Source organism: Notechis scutatus, chromosome Z, assembly GCF_049901735.1.
Source record: "Notechis scutatus isolate UNSWTSFEM ecotype Mainland chromosome Z, rNotScu1.2, whole genome shotgun sequence".
In the NCBI taxonomy this organism is placed as follows: Eukaryota; Metazoa; Chordata; class Lepidosauria; order Squamata; family Elapidae; genus Notechis; species Notechis scutatus.
Window position 1 is genome coordinate 62,223,185 of NC_142025.1, and position 25,629 is coordinate 62,248,813.

The 25,629-nt window shown below is 41.4% G+C and overlaps 1 protein-coding gene and 1 pseudogene across 6 annotated transcripts in view; both read left to right on the forward strand.

The window, feature by feature from the left end:
- GOLGA4 (golgin A4) overlaps nucleotides 1-25,629 on the forward strand; it is a 138,796-nt gene that overhangs the window by 26,471 nt on the left and 86,696 nt on the right. For 2 of the 6 annotated variants that reach the window (XM_087945812.1, XM_087945813.1), the window contains exons 2-6: nucleotides 4,104-4,242; nucleotides 5,497-5,684; nucleotides 7,198-7,281; nucleotides 8,997-9,144; nucleotides 15,665-15,813. The exons of 1 other annotated variant lie outside the window; for it this stretch is intronic. In XM_087945812.1, coding sequence (XP_087801938.1) covers nucleotides 4,104-4,242; nucleotides 5,497-5,684; nucleotides 7,198-7,281; nucleotides 8,997-9,144; nucleotides 15,665-15,813 — 708 coding nt within the window. Of the gene's footprint in view, nucleotides 1-4,103; nucleotides 4,243-5,496; nucleotides 5,685-6,479; nucleotides 6,529-7,197; nucleotides 7,282-8,996; nucleotides 9,145-15,664; nucleotides 15,814-25,629 lie in introns of those variants that run through there. 3 more of the 6 variants (XM_087945814.1, XM_087945816.1, XM_087945815.1) reach the window with 3 other exon arrangements.
- Nucleotides 17,545-19,825, forward strand: LOC148128898 (uncharacterized; annotated as a pseudogene).

Genomic DNA, 25,629 nt, shown 5'->3' on the forward strand with positions numbered 1-25,629 from the left:
TGTGTAGTACCTTACTAATTTTGTCTGTAGTACCTCTTATGTAGGGCAGGACAGCTGTTCCATAGGTCTGTTCATCTTCTGGGTCTCTATTATGTTTCAGTGTGTTTTTGTGGATCAAGCTGGTGATTTTGCTTTTGTGGAAGCCGTTGGCTGTCAGTACTTTAGTCAGGGTGCATAGTTCAGTCTTAATGTGTGTCTTGTCTGCCAGGCGTTTGGTTCTGGTAATTAGTGTTTTAGCCACGGAGTTTATCTGTGCTGGGTGGTGGTGGGATTGGGCGTTGAGGTAGCGGTTGGTGTGGGTTTTCTTCTGGTATATGGTGTGTCCTAGTGTGCCATCTGTTTTTTTGTAGATTAGTACATCTAGGAATGGTAGTTGTTTGTTTGTTTCTGTTTCCATGGTGAACTTGATTTTGGGGTGTGCGCTGTTTAGGTGTGTTAGGAAATTGTTTAGGTTTTCTTGTCCATGGGGCCAAATCACGAATGTGTCAGAGACAACAATACTACACCAACCTGCTTCAAATTAACATTTCATCAAAGCACAGCAGCCACTAAACGTATCCTGAAAAGAACTGAAATGGCTTTACTAAGGAACGAGCTCCACAATAAGAGATTCCGATTAGATCAGTTAAACAAAGATTTGCTAGCACTACACCTGGAACTGAGCAGCAAAATCCACCCTCTACTTTGGGACAAGATAAAACAACTTACAACTTGGAGAGCTGATTCTGAAGGCATTTACAAACAAGAAAAATTATTGAAAAAACTAAAGAAATTAGAACATGACAAGAAAACCCCCAACAACTCACAACAACACCTGAAACAATTAGTGCACAATGTTTCCAACAGAGAACTCACCAAAACAGAAACAGATGTCCTAACCAAAGGATTCAATTATGCTATAGCACCCCAAAAAATCCCCACAGAATCCATCATATGTGCAGTAGAATCCAGCCTAACTAAATTAAATACAGATGAAGCTGATAAAATAAGACACCAAGTTACCAACATCTTATGCACAAGCAAACCACCAAAAAGCAACTTACAGAAAAATGAAATCAAAGCACTACAAACCCTGAAAAGAGATAGCAGCATAATCATCCTCCCAGCAGACAAAGGGAATGCCACTGTAGTAATGGACAGAAAAGACTACGAAACAAAATTGACAGACCTACTCCAAGACTCCACATACAAACCCATAAACACAGACCCAACCACATATCTGGAAAAATTAACCAAGAAGAAAATTATAACCAGCCACATAAGCAAAGAGATCCAACACGCGATCATACCCAGAGAGAAATCTTCCAGATGCCCCAAACTATCGGCCTCCCAAAAATACACAAAGAAGGCATACCTCTCAGACCCATAGTCAGCTCCAGAGGAGCACCACTACAAAACCTAGCTAAACACCTAGCAAAAGAGCTACAGCCCCATGCTGAAACAGCAGCTTCTCATGTAAAAAACTCATACCACTTCTTGGAAATGATCAAAGATCTACACGTGGAGCAAGAAGATCTGCTTGTAAGTTTTGACGTGGTTTCACTATTCACTCAAGTCCCGATAAAAGAGACCCTTGAAATCATCAAAAATAAATACCAACCAGCTAAACACCTCATGGAACTAACAGAACACTGCTTAACCAACACATATTTCATATACAAAGGACAAAGATACAAACAAATAGAAGGAGCTCCCATGGGATCACCACTGTCACCTGTCATTGCAAACCTGTTCATGGAAGAATTCGAATCCAGAGCCCTGGCCAATGCCATCCTCAAACCCAGACTATGGTTAAGATACATCGATGACACATTCGTGATTTGGCCCCATGGACAAGAAAACCTAAACAATTTCCTAACACACCTAAACAGCGCACACCCCAAAATCAAGTTCACCATGGAAACAGAAACAAACAAACAACTACCATTCCTAGATGTACTAATCTACAAAAAACAGATGGCACACTAGGACACACCATATACCAGAAGAAAACCCACCAACCGCTACCTCAACGCCCAATCCACCACCACCCAGCACAGATAAACTCCGTGGCTAAAACACTAATTACCAGAACCAAACGCCTGGCAGACAAGACACACATTAAGACTGAACTATGCACCTGACTAAAGTACTGACAGCCAACGGCTTCCACAAAAGCAAAATCACCAGTTTGATCCACAAAAACACACTGAAACATAATAGAGACCCAGAAGATGAACAGACCTATGGAACAGCTGTCCTGCCCTACATAAGAGGTACTACAGACAAAATTAGTAAGGTACTACACAGACATCACATCAGGACTGCCTTCAAAACAGACAGAAAAATAGCAGCCATCCTTAGCAACCCCAAAGATAAAATTGACCTGGAAAACCAAGGCATATACGAAGTCCCCTGTGCATCATGCCCAGCCACATACATTGGACAGACCAATAGAAGAATAAGCACCCGCCTGGATGAACACAAAAATGCAGTCAAAAAGCTGGAACACACTTCCTCACTAGTCCAACACATGGAAGCCACAGGTCATAGCATCAACTTCAATGGCACCAAAACCCTGGCCACTATAGAAAATCCTAATCACAGAATCATCAGAGAAGCCATAGAGATTGAAAAAAGACCAGAAAGCATGAATAGAAGAGATGATTCCACCAGGCTGTCAATCATTTGGAAGCCTGCACTCACAAACAAAAAATCTCCACACCACAAGCCAGGCAAACACCTGGGCACAAACAGATCCCCCTGATACCTCCAGCTCAAACACATCCCAACCAGGCACCCAGATGAAACCCAGCTTCCTAACTAATGATAGCCGTCCATTTACCCGAAGCCAAGCTGCACTAAAGGCCTCCAATAAAGCAACACAATGCTGCCAGCCAATCAAGATACAAAAAGAGCCAAAAAACAGACAGAAGATATTAGAGACACCAATCAAGCAGAACACAGCAAACTCCGAGACCAATAAACACAGACCAAGACTCCCAACCAATCAGGATGAAGAAAAAACCATTCTGGCATAGCAATAGGCTGCCCCAAATTCAAATCTGAAACCACTGTAAAAGTCTGACTCACAGACGGACACAATACAGAAGCCTGATGATGGCAGATGAGATTCTGCTGAAACGTTGCTACAACTTTAAAAGAACAACTACAATGACGTGGAAAATACCCGAACCAAGCCGAACACCATACATGTAAGTACCCGCGAAAACTTAAGAAAACATATATATATATATATATACATATATATATATATACATACTGCAATTTGGCAGATCGAATCCCACCAGGCTCAAAGTTGACTCAGCCTTCCATCCTTCTGAGGTGGGTAAAATGATCCAAATTGTTGGGGGCAATATGCTGACTCTGTAAACCACTTAGAGAGGGCTGTAAAAGCACTGTGAAGCAGTTCCAGCTAATTGTGAAAAAAGAGACAGATATCCCAATCTCTGGAAGTAAAAATTTATATTTTTCATTAAACTTTTGTTAGGCTTTGCTAACATCGCCAGAGTGTAAAACTACCATTAAGGAGATATGTGCCATATAAAGATAAAGGTACATATCTCCTTAATGGTAGTTTTACACTCTTGACGATCTTAAGACTTTATGGACAAATTCTTGCAATTTTCTTGGCAAGGTTTTTCAGAAATGGTTTGCTATTGACTTTTTCCTAGGATTGAGAGTCAGTGACTGGCCCAAGGTTACCCAGCTGGTTTTGTGGCCAAGATGGGACTAGAACTCACAGTCTCCTAGTTTTTAGCCTTCCTTAACCGCTACACTAAGTTGGCAATATGGTGTGATTTATGATACTTAAAGAAAAAATGATTTGGATATACTGAAGAAAAAACTCATTTGGATGTGTTTAACTACATACTGTGTCTTTTGCAATATTTTGAATGATAATATGTATCAGGAAAATGCTTTTGCAGAAACCATATGTATCATTCCACTTTATTTGGAGTTGTCTTCCTATAGCTTTTGTATATTGCTGTTTCAGTCACATATTAAAGGATAATGCAGAAATTTGTATTAATAGGTTAAAAAAATCAGTAAATCCTAATTTATGCCTGACTATTGAATGGATAAATATTTTGCTCATGCAGGTATCATTACTGAAGCAACAATTGCATAGCAATGAGATAAACATTGAAATACCGAATCCAAATGTTCAAATTCAGTCACAAGTTCAGAGTCCTGTGAAAAATCAGAATACGGAAAATACTTTGCAGTCAGCAGGTCCTGGTAAGTTCTTATCTAAAAAAGAAAATACACTACATGTTAAAGAAATAGTGGAAATTTTCAGAGTTCTGATACATAGAGCTGGTTGCTTGTAATTTTCAAACAATTTTAGCAGTATTAATATTTTTTCCTTAATATTTCCTAGTGTATTAGCAAAAAAATTCCACTTCCCAGTTCCATTGATGTGGATTGAAAAAAAAATCTTCTTGCAGAGGGTGAACAAGCTAGAGGTCTAATTATTGGAAGAAATTAACAGTATAACTTTGAAATCATAGTAGTATAAACTACCATTTTTTCCATTTTTTCAGGTCTTTTGCTTTTGTTACTCCTTTTCCTTTTTAAATTTCTTGGTTTTTTTTAGTTCTGGGTTTATATTTTGTTTGATAGAAAGGGAAAAATAAAGGCAAGAAGCAATAAAATGAGGAAAGAAATGGGAAAATGTGGTAAAATGTTACATGTATTTAGAAATCCTTCAGTCAGCTGATGACCATGGGAGGGTGAGGAAACAAGTATTTTTCTGTCTCTGCAGCATTTGCTCCTCGTCTGGAGTAGCCTAAGTTGAGGTGCTGGAATTTGAGGACATTGGTTCGGGCCCGTGTCTCATATAGCCCCTTGAATTGGCCACCTCTGCTCTAAAGTGAAAGCTAAACCCCAAATCTTAATGTCAGTACTGATAGAGCAAAGTTTAGAAACATTACTGGAAATTTTCAACAGAAAATATGGAAGTACGATATGGATAAGTTCAATTTCTGTCCAGCCAGCATTGTTGATAAGAAGCAGATAACACTATCACAAAGCAGAGAATAAAGTAGCTGACTTTATAGTGAGTCCTGCTTAAATACAAGATTGCCCTGAATATAGGATATCGTTAACCTTCCCCCTGTCAGGTTAATAATAGTTAATTAAAACTTTCTAGGATCAATGTTCTTCTGGGAATAAGAGAAGTGATGCTTGGAAGTATGTGGGAATCCAACAGGACTGTAAAAGAGTTCCTGGAAATGAGATTTCCCCCTATCATTTTGAAGATTAAAACCAAGAATTATTTGTTTAACTAGTTGAGCAGCTGTATGGGGCCAAGCAGCTTTAAATATGGAGCAGATGTTGTGTAGAAGGGCAATCTTAATTCCATAAGTAGCAGGAACCATGTGAAGAGTTCCCATATAGAGCAGCAGCTCATATAATTGGCGCACTGTGCAGACTTTGGTACATGTGAAATATCAAATGAAAACCAAGCATATTTTTTTTTGCTGTTCATAGTTGGTAATGAGAATGCTGATAAAACAATAGAAACTCTAACTCAGCGAGTAAAACATCAAGAAAACTTGCTTCATCAGTGTAAAGAAAGAGTTAAATCTCAGAAGGAGTGCTTAACACAGCTGACCAGTGATAAAGAAGCACTGCAGGAACAACTATGCGAGAGGCTTCTGGAGCTAGAGAAAATAAAGGTACTGGGAAAATAAAGCCTTCTCTTGGTATTAATTTTTATCATTAATTACATAGTTTGTATAACAAAACATGCTAGATTATAATCCATTTTATTAAGCAGCAAGACAGAACAAATTCTAAATAATAATAATAATGCAATATGCTAAAAGATAGAAATTCTGTCATACTTGATAATGCATAGAAAAAAATTGGATGTTAATATATTTAAACATAGATGTAAATTTTAGTAATATATATATATATATATATATATTTAAAATATATTAGGATAAGGAAATCCTACCAAGGCATTTACAGAGTCTATTTTTTTGGTTGTTATATGCATATGTATGCAGAAAGATGGGGGGAAATCACAAAAAGTTTTGAGATATTTTATCTTATTGATTATTTCAACTTCCAAGACTGTCTGATTCTATAATGACTCTTGATGGCCTGCGGATAAAAGTAAAACAAAAATAGAACATCCAGTAGAAGGGAATATTTCTGGTCAGGGTTGAGATGTGGAATTCTTAGATGCTCTCTGAATGTGGCGATTTCCTTGCAGATGTTTCAGCTAGGCAACAGTATTAGTGTTAGTGCATGGTATGTTTGCATTCAATTTCTATTTCCATCTTGCCCCATTTTCAATTATTGATATATAATTCAAAGGGACATCAGTATTTGAATAAACATCTTTCAGTACAAAATTAAAATACTGAAATTATCTTTGTACAAGACAGCCTATAACAATAATGGCATTATTATATCATATATATCATGTTGATATATAGAGATAGGTAGGTAGGTAACATTACTCAGCTACGTGAAAACAAAAACTTGATAGAACAGTTAGAGCAAGATAAAGTAAGCAATGTACATTTTTGAAATGCCATGATTTCTTAGTGATGCCAATTCTAGCAATAAAAATGAAAAGTTATTTATATAATTATAATTATTTTTGAAATAAAATAATAGGTAGGTAGATAGATAGATAGATAGATAGATAGATAGATAGATAGATAGATAGATAGACAGACAGACAGACAAACAGACAGACAGACAGACAGACAGACAGACAGACAGACAGACACAGACAGACAGACAGACAGACAGACACGGTTTAGCCAAAGTTACAAATTTATTTTTACCTCCATTCATCATTAAAAAAAGATGCACAGATATGCAGTTCATGTTAAATAATATTTCTTGGGTTAATTATAATTTTAAATCTATACTATTATAAAGTATATAAGTTTTTTTTCACCAATCACATGCCAAACACTTTTTATTCCATGCATCCACTTTTTATTGAACATTTAATGTGGTATATTTCAATGACTGTAAATTAATAGTTTTTATGTAAATTGGAAAGTTCATGCTAAACTTCAGTTCTAGAGGAAATTCTGAAGCATTTAGAATGTAAATTTTAAGGAAGAAGTGGACTTTCCATTTAAAAAAAATACCCAAATAACAAAATGTGAGAAAATTATTGGTCTTGAGTGTTCTAAAGTTTACTTTGTTTCTGTTTCTTAGGATTGTCATATGGTTGAAAAGACCAAACTCATTACTCAGCTACGTGAAAACAAAAACTTGATAGAACAATTAGAGCAAGATAAAGTAAGCAATGTACATTTTTGAAATGCCATGATTTCTTAGTGATGCCAATTCTAGCAATAAAAATGAAAAGTTATTTATATAATTATAATTATTTTTGAAATAACTTATTTCTCTTTTTCATTCCTTCTGACCTCTTTTGGATAAGCATAGACTTAGCAATGTTGAGTGGTGTGGTGGCCTAGCGGTGGAGGTCTTGCTTCTAGGCCAGGGGTGGGCAAACTTTTTGGCTCGGGGGCCGCATTGACTTTTAAAAGTTGACAGACGGGCTGGGTCAGCACAAGATTTCTTGGGAATCGCCCCCCCCCACCCTTCCCTTCCCTCTTCTCCTCCTTCCCCTCCCCTCGGAGGCCGCCTGAGCAAAGTTTAAGCAGCCCGCCCACCCGCCTGGGTGGAACCCTTCCCTCCTCGGCGGGAAGATGCTCCAGCTCCTGCAAACTTTGCCTTTGCAAGTTTAAGCCTGGAAGCCCGAGCCCAGAGCAACTTCCCAGCAACTTTCTGCTTCCTTTTTTAACTCGCAGGCGCTCGCGCCTGGTGGAGGGGAAGCCCGGGCCTCCTCAAGCAGCCCGCCCGCCCGCCCGCCCACCGGGCTTCCCCTCCGCCCGCATGGCTTGGGGCCAGAAAGGCGAGTGCCCGCGAGGAAAAAGGAAGCCGCAAGTTGCTGGGAAGTTGCTCGGGTTTCAGGCTTCCAGGCTTAAACTTTGCACAGGCAAAGTTTGCAGGCGGGCATCTTCCCGCCGAGAAGCGGGAAGGGTCTCCACCCAGCGGGCGGGCGGAGCTGCTTGGAGGAGGCGACACCGGCGGCGCTCCGGGTTTCCCCTCGCCGCGCGGCTCGGGGCCAAGCGCGGCGCCCGCGAGGAAAAAAGGAAGCAGAAAGTTGCTGGGAAGTTGCTCGGGTGCTGGGAGCAGGCTTTTAAAGTGCTGCCCGAGCAAAGTTTAAGCAGCCCGCCCGCCCGCCCGGCGGAACCCTTCCGCTCCTCGGCGGGAGGCGCTCCAGCCTGCAAACTTTGCCTTTGCAAAGTTTAAGCCTGGAAGCCCCGGAAAAAAAGGGGGATCGGCGGGGACTCACCTTCGGAGAGGTCGCACTTTCGAAGGTGATTTTGAACTCCCAGCCGAGGCCTTTGCAAAGTTCTTTTCTTTCCTACCCCGAGCACTCCGCACTGTTTTGCAGCTTTGGGGGCCACGCGCGGCACAGGGCAATCGCCACGCCCAGCGATTTTTTTTCAGGAGCCGGGCCGGATTGGACAGACCAGCCGGGCCGGATGTGGCCCGCGGACCGTGGTTGCCCACCCCTGCTCTAGGCTGTGAGTTTGAGCCTGGTAGAGGCAGATATTTCTCTCTCTGGGCACACTGAGATTATATCTGCTGAATAAACTCTACATTGGCGACAGGAAGGGCATCCAGCCAGTAAACATTCAGTTCCATTCAGTTGTCCAGGCTCCACCCTGCAAGGGATTATGGGGTCGTTAAAAGAGGATGATCAACTTAGCAATGTTCATATTTCTTTCAATAACTTATAGTTTCCTCCTCTCATTGGCTTTTTGTTTCTTTAGATGTTATTTGTCTAATAAATGCTAAATTTTTCTCAGTATTTCATGTTGATGCAACCTCAAGAGCTGGTGATTTAAGCAGCAAAGTACTAATTGTATTCTGCTTTTGAGCTTAGATTTTATATTTATGTATTTTCACAGACTATATCTGTTGCCTGCATTTTTTAGGCCATCGTTATAGCAGAAACAAAATGGCAAATGCATGAAACTCTGGAATTGAAGAAGGAAGAAATTGCCCAGTTGCATATTCATATCAAGCAGGTGGTTTTGCAGAGTGAGGAACTAAAAAAACAGAAAGAAAAATCTGAAAAAGCTGGTAAAGAATTTTGATTGCTTATCTGAGCAAGTAACTATTTTTTTGCATCACTTACTTTTCTGCTGATAATCCTGTTTTATTTTCAACATTAAAATTAACATCACTAATTAAATAGTTGTAAGATATTTGTGTCTTTCAGAAAGAACATTGTATGGGTAGTGCTTTGTGATATGTACTCATAAATGCAGAAGCAGCATGTTAAGAGGTTTTCAGGTGAAGGAACTCTAGTTTTCCTCATTTCATACATTGCTACTAAACATTTTTTCTTAGGAAAACCCTAATACTGTATACCCTCAATATGAATTTAAATCAACTAATTTTTATCTGATTTTCAAGAAGATCAGATTATTAATTGCCAAGTCCTCAGTAGGGGTCATCTTCTAAATTTCATCAACTAATTAATAGTTAATATTGTAGTGACACCAGTCACTTAGCAAGATTTTACATTCTGAAAAAAGTGATTTCATACCAGCTGTCTATTTTTCCTTAAATAAAAAGATAAGATCATCTATATTTGTACTAGAAAATCTATATACCAAAACTCTGGCACAGACTTTCTTCAAATTAGGAATAAATTTCACCAATGTGCATTATCACTTACATCCTCCAGATCACTTTGTTTCTGTCCTTTCTCATTCTCTCTCACCATTAACACTTGTTTTTGTATCATAACTTTAATGTGTAGGCTGTGTTTTGTTTGCTGATTTACAAAAGGACTATTCCCTTTAAATACTATTTGATAAAAAGATACACAATGAGAAAACAGAGAATACTGAATGAGAAATTGAGGAAGGGGGTATTGTACAGCTGATACTTACCGTATTTATCGGCGTATAACACGCACTTTTTTCCCCCTGAAAATAGGGGGCAAATGATGTATGCGTGTTATACGCCGATATAATGTTAAGAAGCCTTCGGTGAATGCTGCTGGGATCGGGGATCAAGGACACAAATGAAAGAAGGGGAGGGAGGAAGCAACCGAAGCCTGTCCTTCTCTCTGGGTCAGCTCTCTCAGTGGCTCTCTCGCTCCTCCACCAGCACAGGAAGAAACTGCTTGAAAGAGCGGCGGGGGCTTTTCCTGTCGCCGCAGCTTCCCTGAAGCGCCCGTTTCTCCCCACCCCATCCCGTCCGCCCGCCCGCCCGCCGCCCGCAGTGCTCCGTTCTGCCTGCCTGCCTGCCTTCGTTAATGGTTGAATCGGAACAGCTTCGTGGCTGAGTAAAAGAGGCGAATAGTTATTATTCTCCAGCCGAAGCTGCTCCCAAACAACCAGAAACTAAGGCAGGCAGGCAGGCAGGCAAAATGGGACACTGTGGATTGAAGCTGCAACGCGTGGGGTGGGAGTGGGGGTGAAATTTCCCCTCTTAAAATGAAGATGCGTGTTATACGCCTGTGCGTGTTATACCCGATAAATCGGTAATAATTTGCAGAGAAACTTTGTAATAACTGCATAGGGTCTGTTTTGAGCCTAATCAATCCTTCCACTAATCTCCTTTTTCCAGTGGTCTGCAAAAAATGCAATTCTTGGCACATTAGAAACCAAAACAAAATGCCAAATGATAAGATAATTACTTATAATAATAATTATACCTATAATAATTAAGGATGTGCAAAATGTTTCCTGTTCAAATGTTTTTGAATTTAAATTGCCCCTTTTTAAGTATAGCTGGGGTCATTTTTGAAATGTTTTTAATTAAAACTGTACAGAATGTTTTTAATGTGAGATGGGGCATTTTCAGAGGTGGTATTCAGCAGGTTCTGAACAGTTCTGGAGAACCAGTAGCAGAAATTTTGAGTAGTTCAGAGAACTGGCAAATACCACCTCTGCTGGCCCTGCCCCCATCTATTCTCTGCCTCCCAAGTCCCACCTGATCGGCTGGGTCTTCTTTTGTGCCCTGCACAGGAGAATGGAGCTGGAAAGCAGGTTAGTGGGGTGGGAAGGGAATGGGATTTTGCAGTAATCTTCCCCCAGGAGTGGGGAGGGAATAGAGCTTTTACAGTATCCTTTCCCTGGAATGGGGTGGGAATGGAAATTTTACAGTATCTTTCCCCTGGAGTAGGGTGAGAATGGAGATTTTACAGTATCCTTCTCCTGCCACGCCCATCAAATCATGCCCGTCAAGCCATGCCCACAGAACCAGTAGTAAAAAAAATTGAATCCCACCATTAAGCATTTTGTATTTGACCCAGGACATCTTAAAATGAAAACTTCAATTAAAAATCTGCATGCAGATTCATAAAGTGCACTTCTGGGCTTTATATGAATATAATGGACAAGTCCTGACGACAAAACAGTTATAAAACAATCCATAAAAATGCATATGTAAGATAGTTACTGCATTTGGTTCTGTACCAATGAATATATTGCATTAAAATCTCACTAAGCATCTTATCTTTTGCATCCACACATGCCAATATGTGAATCATGGTGCCTTTCCCAAACCTGGTATGAACAGGTTAAGGGAATTCTTTATTGTCATAATTAAACTTGCTTGCATAAGCTTTATAAAGTAAATTTTATGCTTCTCAGGCAATATCCTTTAATTCATTTTTTTTCTTTAATTCATTTCAATTAAATCTTTTAATACATTGAAATATTTGGCTTTTTGCTTGCAGGTAATGCATATTAATTTCATGCTATATTTTAATTACAGCATTAACTTTTTATACACTGAATATTCTGCATTAAAAATATGCAATTGGTATTCAGTTATTTTCTTTGCATTTGAAATGTGTATAACAGCTCAAAATAATCATATTTCCCCCTATATTTAGATAGGGTAGGTTGCTTGAAGGTAGAATATGATTTATTTTTATCGTTTATTAATTGATATGTTTGCCCATATTATTATAAAAGCAACTCTGGGGGAGAGAGGTTTCAGCAGAATAGAAGCCTGATTATAAAATCATGCAACCATTAAGAACATTAAAAAACATTAAAATTAACAAGGATTGGATAAAACTAGGAAGCAGTATTCAAACAGAATGGAGTTGGAGCTTTTTTCTTAGTCCACTAGCCACCTCCATCGTGGTGCATTCCCTTTGGGGTCCAATTCAAACAGTAGATCCACTTTTCAGGCCCTTTCAAAGCCAAGAGGGTGGGTGACGATTTCCAGCAACTTCGTGTTCTGGAGGTGAGAGCCATGGCAGCAAAAGCTCTTCTCTGGATCCTGCCAGCCAAAGTTCCTTGACCAACAGGGTTTGCAGCTTGTCCCTTCTGCCAGAGTGAGTGGGATGGGCCAACCCATTGGGGTGAAATGGTTCCTCAGGTAATCTGGTCACATGCCATGAAAGGCTTTAACCAACACTCCCAATGGCTTAACAATCAGGGAGAAAAACTTAGGAAGGATTCGCCATAATGGATCAAGCAGTTAAATATGGCAGTGAGAAGTTTATACTTTAAGACTTACAAGATTCTATTAATGTAGCCACACCATGAAATAGCATGCAGTCATATTTTCTGTCTTGTTTACATGGGAGGACTGACATCAGCCTTGCAAGATTGAGAGCACCAATTTCCAGCCACTGTTCTCAACTGCTAGATCCATTAGGGCAGGTTTTTCCTAAGTTCCTTTTTCTGACTGCCAAGCCACTGTAAATTCCTGCCTCTCTTGTATGATTGTTTTCTAGGCAGCATCTCTTCCCCTGTTTCCAAAAGTCATCCACGCATTCTGTTACAATAATTTAAGCACTGAAGTGAACATATTTCATGTATGAAATGGCAGTTACATAGACTTAATGTAGGCTCACTTCAGCTATTTATAGACACTAAATGTTTGGTTAAATTGCTTAAGGAATTTAAAATTTTGGGAGTTACAAGGAGACGCCTACAGAGTACCAGCTTGCAGAAAAAGATCTAGATAGAAACAATGGCCATGTTCTGTAAAAATGATAAAAGTGTAGAAATTTAAAATTCCTTCCTTCCTTCCTTCCTTCCTTCCTTCCTTCCTTCCTTCCTTCCTTCCTTCCTTCCTTCCTTCCTTCCTTCCTTCCTTCCTTCCTTCCTTCCTTCCTTCCTTCCTTCCTTCCTTCCTTCCTTCCTTGATTCTAATTCCCATCTCCTTCCTTCCTCTGTGCTCAGAAAAGGATATGAGAAGGGGGAGAGATTGGCAGCCTATGGCACTCAGCATGCAGTCAGCCCCAAGTTGATTGCATTCTGAGTGAAGGAAAGAAGAATGGAAGGAAGGAAGTTAAAAGCAGGGAAGGAGTAAAAAAAAGAATTAAAACGAGGGAGGGGAAAAAAAGAATCCATGATAAATTTTATGCATTCCTTACTTAAGTGAGCAGCGAAATGGAGACTAAACTTTTAAACTTGGACATTACTGCAGAAATAAATCAACTTTCATTCTTTCTCGTGGATCAAATCAAATATGCAAAACTACCACTTAACTTGTTAACAGCTGGAGAACAGGAGAACTGTGCAGAGTATGTGGGAAAGTGAAGAAAGCCTCAGCCTGGGAGGATGGAGCAAAAAGCTGCCATTTGCAATTATCTTGACTTTGAACAAGAACTGGAGATACGTTGCACGGGAAGCATTAACAGCAACCATCACAACAAAAGGAGATCAACACTGGTGATGAAAAAGCTCACCTCTTTCCTATCTTAATGGGAGGAGAAGGATTGTGGGTGCAATTACCAAAACCTCAGCAGAATGATCAACTCCACCTCCAGCCAGCCAAGAACAATTAAAATTAAGCATTTTACAAAGAACTGCTTTGTCCTTGGAAAAAGCAGCAGAAGGGAAAAGCACAGATGAAGAGCTTGTTAGAGGCCATAGAGTCAGGAGTGGGAGTGGGGCAGGAACTCCCACTGGGGCAAAACCTCTAATTTTCCTATCACAAAACCGCTCTGCATGGGAAGGAATCCCACTAAAATCAAGTGAAGCACTGCCCCTTTAGATTCTGGTGCTTTTCTCTGCCATTTGATTTCTGAGCAACTTAAAACCACATTTTTTCTTCCTCTGAAATCTTGTGCCTATATTTCCTCCCGGCTTTAGTGAGACACAGACAGCCAAACCCAGTGTCTGGAAAACTCAAAAGACAAGCCAAACAACTACTGGAGCATTTTAAAATAAAATAAAATAAAATTCACGCAATTCACACCCAGCCCACCCACCAAAGCCACTCCGGCCACAGTCTGGAACCAACCAGAATTTGGGGCCAAAAACTTCAAGGAAGAAGCAAGTTGCAGCTTCTTTGGGATCCAAACAAACTCCTCAGTTTTTTGGATAGAAAGTCTTTTTAGGGGGGGCATGAGGAAGAAGTAGGGGGAAAAAATCATCACTTGACAGTTGAAGACTCGGAAAACTTACAACCCGCTTTCCTGCCCCCCCTTTTTTTAAAAAAAATTACCGGTTTGCATTTTATTAGCCGCCGATGCCTCTCCCCCAGCTGCGTATTCCAATTCCCTCCCCAAATAGATTGGTATATAGACACCTCTTTTCATGAGCAATTTCCTTTCTCTTCCCTGATTTCAATTTTCTCCCGCAGTATCCCCCCAAAATGAATGAATTTGGGACGAAGGACATCAAAAGTTGCCAAGAGGGCCAGAAGAAGCCATGGCAAATAAAAAAGAAGAAACAAAAGCAAAAATTCCCTGTTCATTTGCTTGTCCCTCTCACCTATTAACCACAAATGAATGGGAGTTGTCTAGTTCTCTGCATATTTCCAGTCTGCACCCCCTGTCTGTCTTCAGAGACCTGCATGGCTTTCTTCCCGGACCCTCTGGAAAAATAAAATAAAACCACATTCAGGCACTCCCCTTCTTCTCTCCACCACATTCCAGCAGCAATCAGCCCATGCTAGTTGCCAGCCATGAATCTCTAGCACCCACAAGTCCAAAATCTGGGAATTAAAAACTTTCACACATGCACATGCCAAAACTTGGAAAGAACTTGGAGAAGGAGGAAGAGTGGCCATCTGGGTGGGCACATAGTCAGCCTTAGGTTCGACCCATATAGCCCCTTGGAGCCAGTGAGAAAAACCGTCCTGCTGCCGTGGCCCTGTCCCCTGGAGATGCACACAAGAGGCTGTGAGCACATGCATCTTGTGTGAAAAGGAAGCATTCAGAACATAGCCTTCGGGGCAAGATGGTCCTTGAGTATGCGAGGCACTGCATGTGCTCACCGCCTTCTCTGCACATGCCTAGGCAGCCCCTTGCTGGCTCTAGGGCAGTCCCGTGGATTTAAGAGCAACCACGTTCTGCCTGGATGGCCACACTAGGTTGTAGATCAGCATCTGGACGACCTGGGCCACGCCAGGCGCCATGGGCCTGTCCGTTGTTTCTAGGGAGGCTCTGTGGGCGAGATAATGACCACATCACGGGCTGGATCTGTTTTGCGGGCCTTGAGTTTAACACCTCTGATTTAGAAGATTTTAAAAAATGGATACTAAGTGTAATGCAGAACCTGGAGCTTTAAAAAAAAAAGTAGTTCGATGAAAACATTATCTAATGTGAGGATTTGAATTTTGGCCTGAATTTTCACAATCTAATTTTATATTTGTTGTATTTTTTTTTCTATAGCCATTGAACAGCTACAGAAGGCATTAACTGCAGCTCAGAAGGCTGAAGAAGCCCACAGGAAATTGCAAGCAAAAATGGACGAAAAATTTAAAGCTGTTGAAAAGGCAAATGAAGAAGAATGTGTGATCCTTCAACAGGAATTAACAAGGGTAAAGCAGGAAGTGATTAGTATTAATAAAATACAAAAATAATATAGATTCAGAGTTAATCATGACAATATCACAAAATCCTCGACTTATCATAGCAATTGGGAAACAAATTTCTGTTTCTAAGTGATGTGATGATAAAGTGTGATTACATTGCTCCCTGCAGTTTTCAGTTACTATTGTTAGCTGAATCCTATGATTGTTAGGTGGGACAACTTAAGTCAGTTGGGAAGCTAGCAGGAAGTTGAAAGTCCCAAGCCCTACTGCTACTGGATGGGGGAGGATGTGTATGGGTCACTCTATAGGTTTGGGATGATGTATGAGAGGCACCTCTTCGACTAGGGAGGGCGTTTGGGAGTGCAAGGAATGTGAGGGGTATTCTGCAGGTTGTGGAATGGGTAGAGGGCATGATTGGTCTGTAAAGGGATACTCAGATAAGTGAGCATATGTAAAAAGCTATGCAGATCAAAGAAGGTGCATGAAAAGGTGCTGAATAGGTCATGGTGAGTGCATGGGGTGCATGAGTGGTTGGTATGGGATGAGTGCAGGAGAGCTTGGAGAAAGTATGCAAATGGGAAAGACTAGCAACTTTCCTTGCTGGCTTCCTAATTGACTTTCTAGGGAAGTTCAGCAGTGAAAGTTGTTTCAGCCTTTCCAGATATATCAGACACAAACAGACAAGATGGACTACAGATAGTTCTTGACTTACAACCATTCATTCAGTGACTGTTCAATATTACAGTGTGCTGAACAAAGGGACTTGTGACCCCTGCCAAAACATACAGCAATGGCAGCATCCCGCAGTCATGTGATTGTGATCTTGGTGTTTGGAACCCCATTTGCACTTAACAAAGGGTTGCTAAGTGCCCCACAATCATGGGATTGTCACTTGCAGTTTTCTCTGCTGGCTTCTTCAGAAAGTCAACAATGAAACCAGTAGGAAAGGATGCAAGTTGCTGCCACGTGGTTAATTCCTGGGGTCTTGCTGAAAAGCTACACCATGATATTAAAGGCTAGATTCTGGAAGGGCTTTTTCAGCTGATTTTTTTTCAGTTAGCCTGTAATTTGGTTTTCCTTTTTCTGGCATGTCTCTGAGAAGTATTCGCGATAGTGGTGACCAGCCTCTCCATGTGCTTTGGTGTGATGGTCAGTTCTAACTGTTCCTTGAGATTTACCATGCTGTTTTGATATTTCTTAATAGCAGTCAGAAGATATGTTGATAATTCTTTCATTTTACAACATATGGACAGATTTAACCTTAGTTTCAACTGGGAATCAATTCAGTTTTCAGTTTATTATTACAGGCATTGACCAGAGACCAGAACAAATAAAAACACTCAGTAAATGTACAATTAAAAATTCTAGTATAAAATAATAAATAATAACTAAAATCGATGATAAAATCCAGTCTCTGTCAATTATACTTGGTCTAACTGTACTAAAATTACAATCTATAAAATGTGTGGCCCGTTGTCAGTTTAATACTAAAAAGGAAAGAAAAAAGCAGTGCAAAGGGTTTGCCACATTTGTTATAAAACATAACACCGACAAATCCGCAGTGCTACTGTGCAGAATCTAGCTACCTGTGCTGTAGTTATAGACTGCTTATCTTTAAGCAACCACTGGATATAATACCTAGCAATTATTGGCAGAGTATATTTTTTCTGATTCTCTGTGTAAAAAGACCCACAGGCTTCATCTCTCCTGAGGTATGGGAAAAGAGTCTTTCAGTCAATGGTGTCTTTTTATGCTTGTGGTACAGGACGGCTGATGGAAGTGCATGGCACTGTGAGAGCAAAAATACTTTCCAATGGTTTGCTGACTCCAATTGGCTAAGATAGCTTACAAGAGTAACAACATATCTAATGGCATTTGGAGCCAGAAACGGGAGTTTTCCCTAAGTCAATTTGCCTTTCAATGTCCTATACCCTTTGTTGCAAGGTTTGTTTTGCTTGATCATAGTCCGTCTTGAGTATTGAATCTGGGGGGAAACCTAGTTTGGCAGACTCAACTGCCTTGATCCATGACAAGGAGAATTTATCTTGGAGGATGAATAGAATAAAATAGAAATAGAAATAGGAATAGGAATAGAATAGAATAGAATAGAATAGAATAGAATAGAATAGAATAGAATAGAATAGAATAGAATAGAATAGAATAGAATAGAATAGAATAGAATTCTTTATTGGCCAAGTGTGGATTGGACAACAAGGAATTTGTCTTTGTACATAAGTATACAAAGTGTACATCAGAAAAAAAATACATTCATCAAGAATCATAAGATACAACACATAGTGATAGTCAAAGGTTACTAATAAGAATCAAATCATACATAGGTTACTAATAAGCAATCAAAACATACTAGGAAAACAAATCAAATACAAATCAAATATAAATTGTAAAGATACAAGCAACACTGTTATAGTCATAAGTGGGAAGAAATAGGTAATAGGAAGGATGAGAAGAATAATAGTAACACAGTCGTACTAAGTAGTTTGACAGTGTTGTGGCAGTCTACAAAGAGGACCCTTGCGTAGATCTTTGGAGATTCAAGATGATGTAAGATGTAGCGCAAAGCCATATTAACAGCATCATCTGTTGATCTATTTGCTCAGTAAGAAAAATTGCAGGGGGGTCTAACAGTTGACCAGTGATGGTTTTCAGCAGTGGAGCTTCGCCCACAAGAGTAAGAGTCCTGAAATTATGGACCGGATGAAAATTCTGATATCAGAAGCTTTAACACCGGCCATTGCTGCAGGCCTACAATAGGGGCATCAGGCTGTAGCACTGGAAAACCCTGTGCAACAAGACTAAGTGAGGGCATCACAGCAACAATTTGGAGACCTTCTGAAGATCATCCTCAAACCCTTCATCCATACAGAGTGAGGCATCGCTCTCGGGATGAAGATAAAAAAGAAATGGAACTTTCGGAGGATAATGGGATGGCACCTGATCCCCCAGCATTCACAGGACTCTTCCATCCAGCCCTCTTTAAATCCTTACTGTTTAAGGCCAAGGCAGCAGCACACTTGGGAGCTGACTCAACTACAGCAGAGTCCGCATTGGACTTGATGGACCAAGATGAGTTGCTCTTTTTAGAGCCAAACGTGGAGAATGAGGAAATTCCCTCACCTAATCTATTCTGAGACGTGGTCCAAAAACAATGGGCCCAACCAAGGGTATACCCACCCACAAGTGGGAACGACAAGAGATTTTATAATGTGGCCCCAGATGTCTCCAAGGCACTGCAACTTCCAACTATAGATGGCACAGTAGCGGCCTTAACATCCTCCACCATCCTGTCTAACAATGCAGAGGATGCTCTGAAGACAGAGGACAAGAAGTCGGAGCTCATCCACCACAAGGTGCATCAGGCAGCTGCCTGGGCTGTCAAAGCAGCGACAGCTGCCTCATTTTTTCAACAGGGCTCCGCTAGATGCAAGCGACGTTTCCCCTAGTGACCTTCGCTTACACCAGTACATCAATACATCAATAAACTGATAGCAGCTGCGGAATTTTCAGCGGATGCCACTTTGAATGCTGCAAAGTTTGCTTCCAGGGCCATTGCTTCCTTGGTAGTGGCCCGCCGACTTCTGTGGCTTCGACATTGGCAGGTGGACATGAAGTATAAATGGAAACTAGCCTCTGCTCTCTTCAAGGGAAGCAAGCTGTTTGGAGAGGCCCTAGAGCCCATGTTGGTGGAGACTAAGGACAGGAGGAAGATTCTACCTTCAGTTTATAGACAAGCTGACCGCCATCCCTCGCCTTATTTCCACAGGCCTTCTTTTCTGTCCACAGACACGGGGTTGGCCCTTCAATCCCAAAGAGCATATACCCACAGACAAGAATGGCAACTGGACAGATCCTGATTCAGAGACAGGAATGGATAAAACTTCCATGGGAAGTGACCATTTCGGAGCACAGGCTGTCACCCCTTTTGCCACACCAAGTGACGACAGGTCTAGCCCTCCCATTGGTGGGCACTTAAGCCTATTCGCCAATCAATGGGAAGCAACCACTACAGACACCTGGGTCCTGAATACAGTGAGACTAGGCCTCGCCCTCAAATTCCTCTCCACAACCCCAAGTTTCTTCATAAGTTGCCCCATCTCAAGGGACAAGGTGAAAAGAAGCCTCATGGAAACAGCAGTCCAACACTTGCTGGACATCCAAGCTATTTAACCGGCCCCAAAAGACCAACAGGAGCAGGGGTTTTACTCCATTCTGTTTATAGTTCTAAAGACCTCGGGGGTGGTGGTGGAGAGCAATACTGGACCTGAAAAGGTTAAACAGACATATGGTTTACAGAAAATTCAAGATGCAGTCCCTCCAGTCAATACTGGGGAGCATATGAGAAGGCAACTTCCTAACATCCATAGACCTTACGGAGGCATACCTCCACATACCTATCCTGCCATCATACCAGAGGTTCCTGTGATTTCATTACACAGGCCAGTGGTCTCAATTGGACCTGAGGAACAACATCAACTGGTTGGAGCTCAGGGCAACCCACTTAACCCACTTAGCCCTCAGGAAACGATTGTGGGTCACCATGTACTTATTCTGACAGACAATGTGGCCACCAAGGCCCATATCAACTGCCAAGGGGGCACTCCAGAGCCCTCATGTGAGAGGCCAAACAATTGGGCCTCCGGGTAGAGGAACATCTTGTCTCCATCAAGGCAGAACACATCACAGGGACAGAAAATGGGCAGGCAGACTGGCTCAGTAGAGCCATGGTTGACCACTCAGAGTGTCGCCTACACACAGACCTATTCAAGGAGCTGTCAGAAAGATTCGGAACTCCAATCCTGGATCTGTTTGCTTCCCCAACAAATACCCAGTTATCCAGGTTTTATTCCAGGTTTGCAACACTGGGGGCAGAAAGGACCAATGCACTTCACAGTCTGTGGCCCTGAAGCCTACTATATGCCTTCCCTCCACTCCCGCTCATTCCGAAGGTGATCAAGAAGGTACTGGTGGAAAAGGCAGATATCCTGCTCCTAGCCCCCCCCCCCCCGGCCCTGACATCCATGGTACGCAGATCTGGTCAACCTGTTGATATCCAGGTCTTGGAGGATCCTTCAGGACAAAATCTCCCTCAGTCAGAGAGTCTTAGTTCATCCAGAATCACAATGGCTCCAACTGACCATCTGATATTTGAGCCGACAGCTCTGAGCCAGCTCAATCTCTCCAACAAGGTCATACAGACAATCCAGACCTCTAGGAGGCCTTTGACCAACAGAATTTATGACGCAACTTGGAGAGCCTTCTGTGACTGGTGCTCCAAAGGTCACATTAATCCTACCACTGTATCGATGGCCCAAATCCTGGAATTCCTTCAGGAGGGGCTGGATAAGGGTCTGTCCATACATAGACAAGTGGCAGCTCTGGCATCGGTATTATCCTGCAGGAGTTTGAAGTCCCTCGTTAAGCACCCAATTAGAGGCACAACTAACCTGATGCCTCCTGTGGTACACAGGTACCCCACCTGGGACCTACCTAAAAGTACTACAAGCGCTCATCTCAGAGCCATTCAAACTGTTATGATCAGGCAGCCTACACTACCTCATCTTCAAGGTGGTCTTCCTTGTGGCCATCACTTTGGCCAGACAGATATCTGAGCTAGCGGCCCTCTCCATTAAAGAGGATCTTTGCATATTCCACCCAAACAAGGTGGTTCTGCGACTCCTTCCTCCCCAAGGTGAATTCCATGTTCCAAAGGGCACAGGAAATAATTTTACCAGACTTCTGCCCGAGGCCAACCCATGCCCTGGAGAAGAAATGGCACACCTTGGATGTTAGGAGGACCCTCCGTACCTAGCTAAAGAGGACAGCCTCTATTAGAAAGATAGAATCCCTGTTTGTATTCTTCCATCCCTCCACGTTGGGTGGCAAGGTTATACCATCGACCATAGGCCGCTAGATATGGGCATGCATCGTGAAGGCTTACGATCTTCAAGCTCTTCCATTGCCCAGATGAGTGACAGCCCATTCGACCAGAAGCACAGCCACCACAGCTGCATGGAATACACAGCCCTCTATTGAGGACATCTGTAGGGCAGCAACATGGTCTTCTCCATCCCCATTCATAAGGCACTACAAACTGGATGCCAGTTAAGTTTTAGCCAGAGAATTAAGGATGCTACATGGATTCTTGCTTTGACTTTTGTCAATCCTGGTTCCAGGCGTAGAAGTGCATTTGAGACACAACACGACATCTGGAGAATTGATCTAATTAATTTGGATTAATTTTTTTTCCAATGGTGTAAAACATGAATCTGAGGGTCAGAGCACGGTCCCATAAAGAAACTGTGCTAGGGACTTGGCCAGAAAAAACTTAATTGCGACAGGGACATAATAACACCCTTTTGTGTGGAAAAAATTAATGATAGCGCTAGCTGATCTTTGGCCCAAGGCAGCTGCATATTCTCCATGTGCTTTTCTTGAACCAGTGGCCTGGATGTCCACCCCTAGGTATTTGAAGGTGGTTATCTACTCTATGACCATTTAGATACCATAAATAGAGTCACCATGAATAGAATAATCTTTGTTTTTTCTTAATTTATATCCAGGTTATTATAATTACAATATTGGACGAGGGCTCGCAAGGCTCTTTTAAAGCCTACTGGTGTCCTGGAGAGGATCACAGCATCATCTGCGTAGAGCAGCAGGGCGATGCTTTGATCACCTATTTAACCATGTCATTTATGTAGAAGTTAAACAGCAAGAGGGCCAAAATACACCCCTATTTAACCTCCTTTTGAGTTTGACTGACTTTGAGAGGGACCCTTGCATATTACACCTCACCTTTTAGTATGTAGGGCTCCTAATAGATGAAGAAGCCTGTGGTCAGAGACAGCTTCCAGCTTCCCCCATAACTGGTTACCGTATCAAAGGCTGCCTTGAGATCTATAAAACCAGCATATAATGATACAGGTCTATTTGATATGTATTTTTCAAATGATGAAGAACTAAGCACTGATCTATGGTGTCTCTCCCCTCTCTAAACTCGGCTTGCTCGTCAGCGATCAAGTTTTCAAGATCCAGCCATTCCTTTAATTTATTTTGGAGGTGTTTGGCGTAGAGTTGCTGATTATATTTAGAAGACTTATTGGTCTATAACTGGCAGGGTCATCTCTTTTTCTTTTGTTGAAAAATTGGGCAACAATTGCCAACCCCCAATTTCTGGGATATGGCCAGTGGAGTCAATATAAGTGAACAGTGCCACCAGAACTGGTATCCACCACTTCAAATTGTTATTTAATAATTCAGCACAAATGAAATCAGCTCCTGGGGCTTTCCGTGCTGAGTTGGCCAATGAGTGATTTAATTTTGGACTCTGAAACTGGGGGCCATTCAGGTCAATTCTTTATCGTATACTTTATACTCTTGATGGAGGGGTCTTCATACATTATCCAAATTTGAAGTTCTCAGGTTGTTGGAGGTAAATGGGCACTAGTGGAGTATGAATTTTCCTTAGAGTGACTAACTATTAGATGCCAGAATAGAAAATATTTTTTTTGCTTTGCTGCCACAATAAGCTGTTCCCAGGAGGACCTTGTTTCGTGTCTCTTCTTAAGAGCAATCAATTGCTTGAACTGTTTTTTGAGTGTAAGAAGATATTTAAGAGTTGTTTTATTGCCATTCCAACTGGGAATCTGTGACCATCCTAGACCAAGCCAAGTCCAAAAATGCTATGGAATTCCTGGAAGCTTGGCATTCTGTTAAATTGGCTATCAATAGACACATATACATAAACAACATCTACATACTGGGTAGAAAAGTTAATGAAGAAGCCAAAAATGGAGCAAAAATACCAAAACACCTTCCCACCAGCAATCAACACCCAGATGACCATTAACATCAGACCAACAATCAAGAAGCTGCAAAACAAGCTAACAGTTAACAGCCCAACCAAAGAACCCGTAAGAACCTGACACTCACAAGGCAAGCCACAAGAATGTACACAGAGAACAAACCCAATCCTTACTAGCACTGATGATGTTACCTAGTTTAAATCAATGGTAGCCAACCGGTGGGCTGTGGCCCACTGGTGGTCCGTGAGAAAATTTTGGTGATCTGCAGAGAAATGTCACCCCCCAAAGCAATTAATCCAGGCTACCAGGAACACAAGGCTGTACCGCCAACATGGCCCGCACAAATCCTCCCCACCCATTCACTCCTTACCTGGCAAACTTACCTGCTAAGTTGCTATTCCCCCCCCTCCCCGGACCATCAGCTGTTCTGTTGTGCAAGGAGATTTAGATTAGCTAGAAAGCAGGAAACCATTGGATTTCTTGTTTTCTAGCTAATCTTTAGATCTTTGTCTCTGCTTTTAATCTTCAAGCAGAGCCAAACCTCCCTTAGGATTGAAGGTTCTATTATTCAGTGCAGACTCAGATAGCTGATGGCAGAAACACACATCTCTAGGCGAATCTGTGATTCTGTGAGCAACTCAATCTGCCTGCCTACTTTGTGATCGTCTTATCAGTGACTGCTATCCCAGCCATCCCTCTGAGCAGACAGAGTGAAGGGAATTCCTATGCTGGGCTGTAGAAACAAAGCCAGAATACCAAAGATATAAGTGTTGTTTCTTCAGCTTATTACAAGCCTTCCTGCAATCCCAAAAATAAGAGCTTCCTTTCTCCAGCCAAAATTCTAGTTTTCCTTCCCATCTTGGGAGAGGCTGCATGGTTCTACCTATCCTTCAGGAATTTTGTGTTTGTTTTAAGGCATCATAATGTTTCTAAAGGGTGGAAAGCATTTTCTAGCAAGCATCAGAGCCAGACTTTTTCCAGCTAGCATCATACCCACAGGGCTTGTTGTGCAGGCAAAATCAATCTGACAAGCAGCTCTTCCCCTTTCAAAATACATTGACTGAAAAAGTCCATGGTGGGATTTTAGCACAGAGTACTTGAAGCATGGGGCAGTTGGAGCCAGCTGAATGCTGCAAATCTCCTGTGTTAAAATACATTTTGGCTTTTCAGCCAGCATCTTTGAGAGTGGATGGGATCCTTGGTTCAGGCAAAATCAATCTGGCAGGTGGCTCTTTCAGTCTAAAGAGGTTGATTGAAAAAGTTCTGTCTGTTGAGGTAATTCCCCATTAGGAGAATGAGTGCACACAGGGAGACATAGTGAGAGTGATGTTGAATAACACACGACCAGCACACAGATACACTGAATAATAAAATGTAGGTTTTACTTCCAGTAAACGGTTAAGCAAAGTCCAACGAACAGTCCAAGTCATACTCAGTTAAAGTAGTTAGTATTCAGTCCAGGGATAATCCAAATAACAAAGTCCAGTATCATAAACACTTCAGTAACAGACTCACAGCAATCCAAGAAGAATGACGATCAGCAACAGTCAATAGGGAAAAATGCAGGAACTAAGAGCAACTAACAACAGAACAGAACTAACAACCCAGGTTTCTGGCTCCATCTTATGGCCATTTGAGGAACCACACCCAATTACAATTTTAGCATTCCCTTAAAGAGACAGTATTAAATGTCTATCCTGGTTTATATATTTCCAACCCAACTGTTAGGTGACTATCAATTCCTAACACTGTCCAAAAATGTGGCCCAATGGATCTTTTCCAGCCAGGCCTCAGAAACCAGAGGGAGTCCTGGGGCAGGGCTTGCAACACCTTTCTGGAAAAAAAGAATTGTCCTTTATAATAAAGGATATATGGTCACTGTTATCTTTTTTTTATCTTATTCTCTTTTTTTAAACAAAGTTTTTATTTTTTACAACAAACATACAAACAAAACATAAAAACATAAAACCCTCTTTCAATTATATACATACAGTGTGTC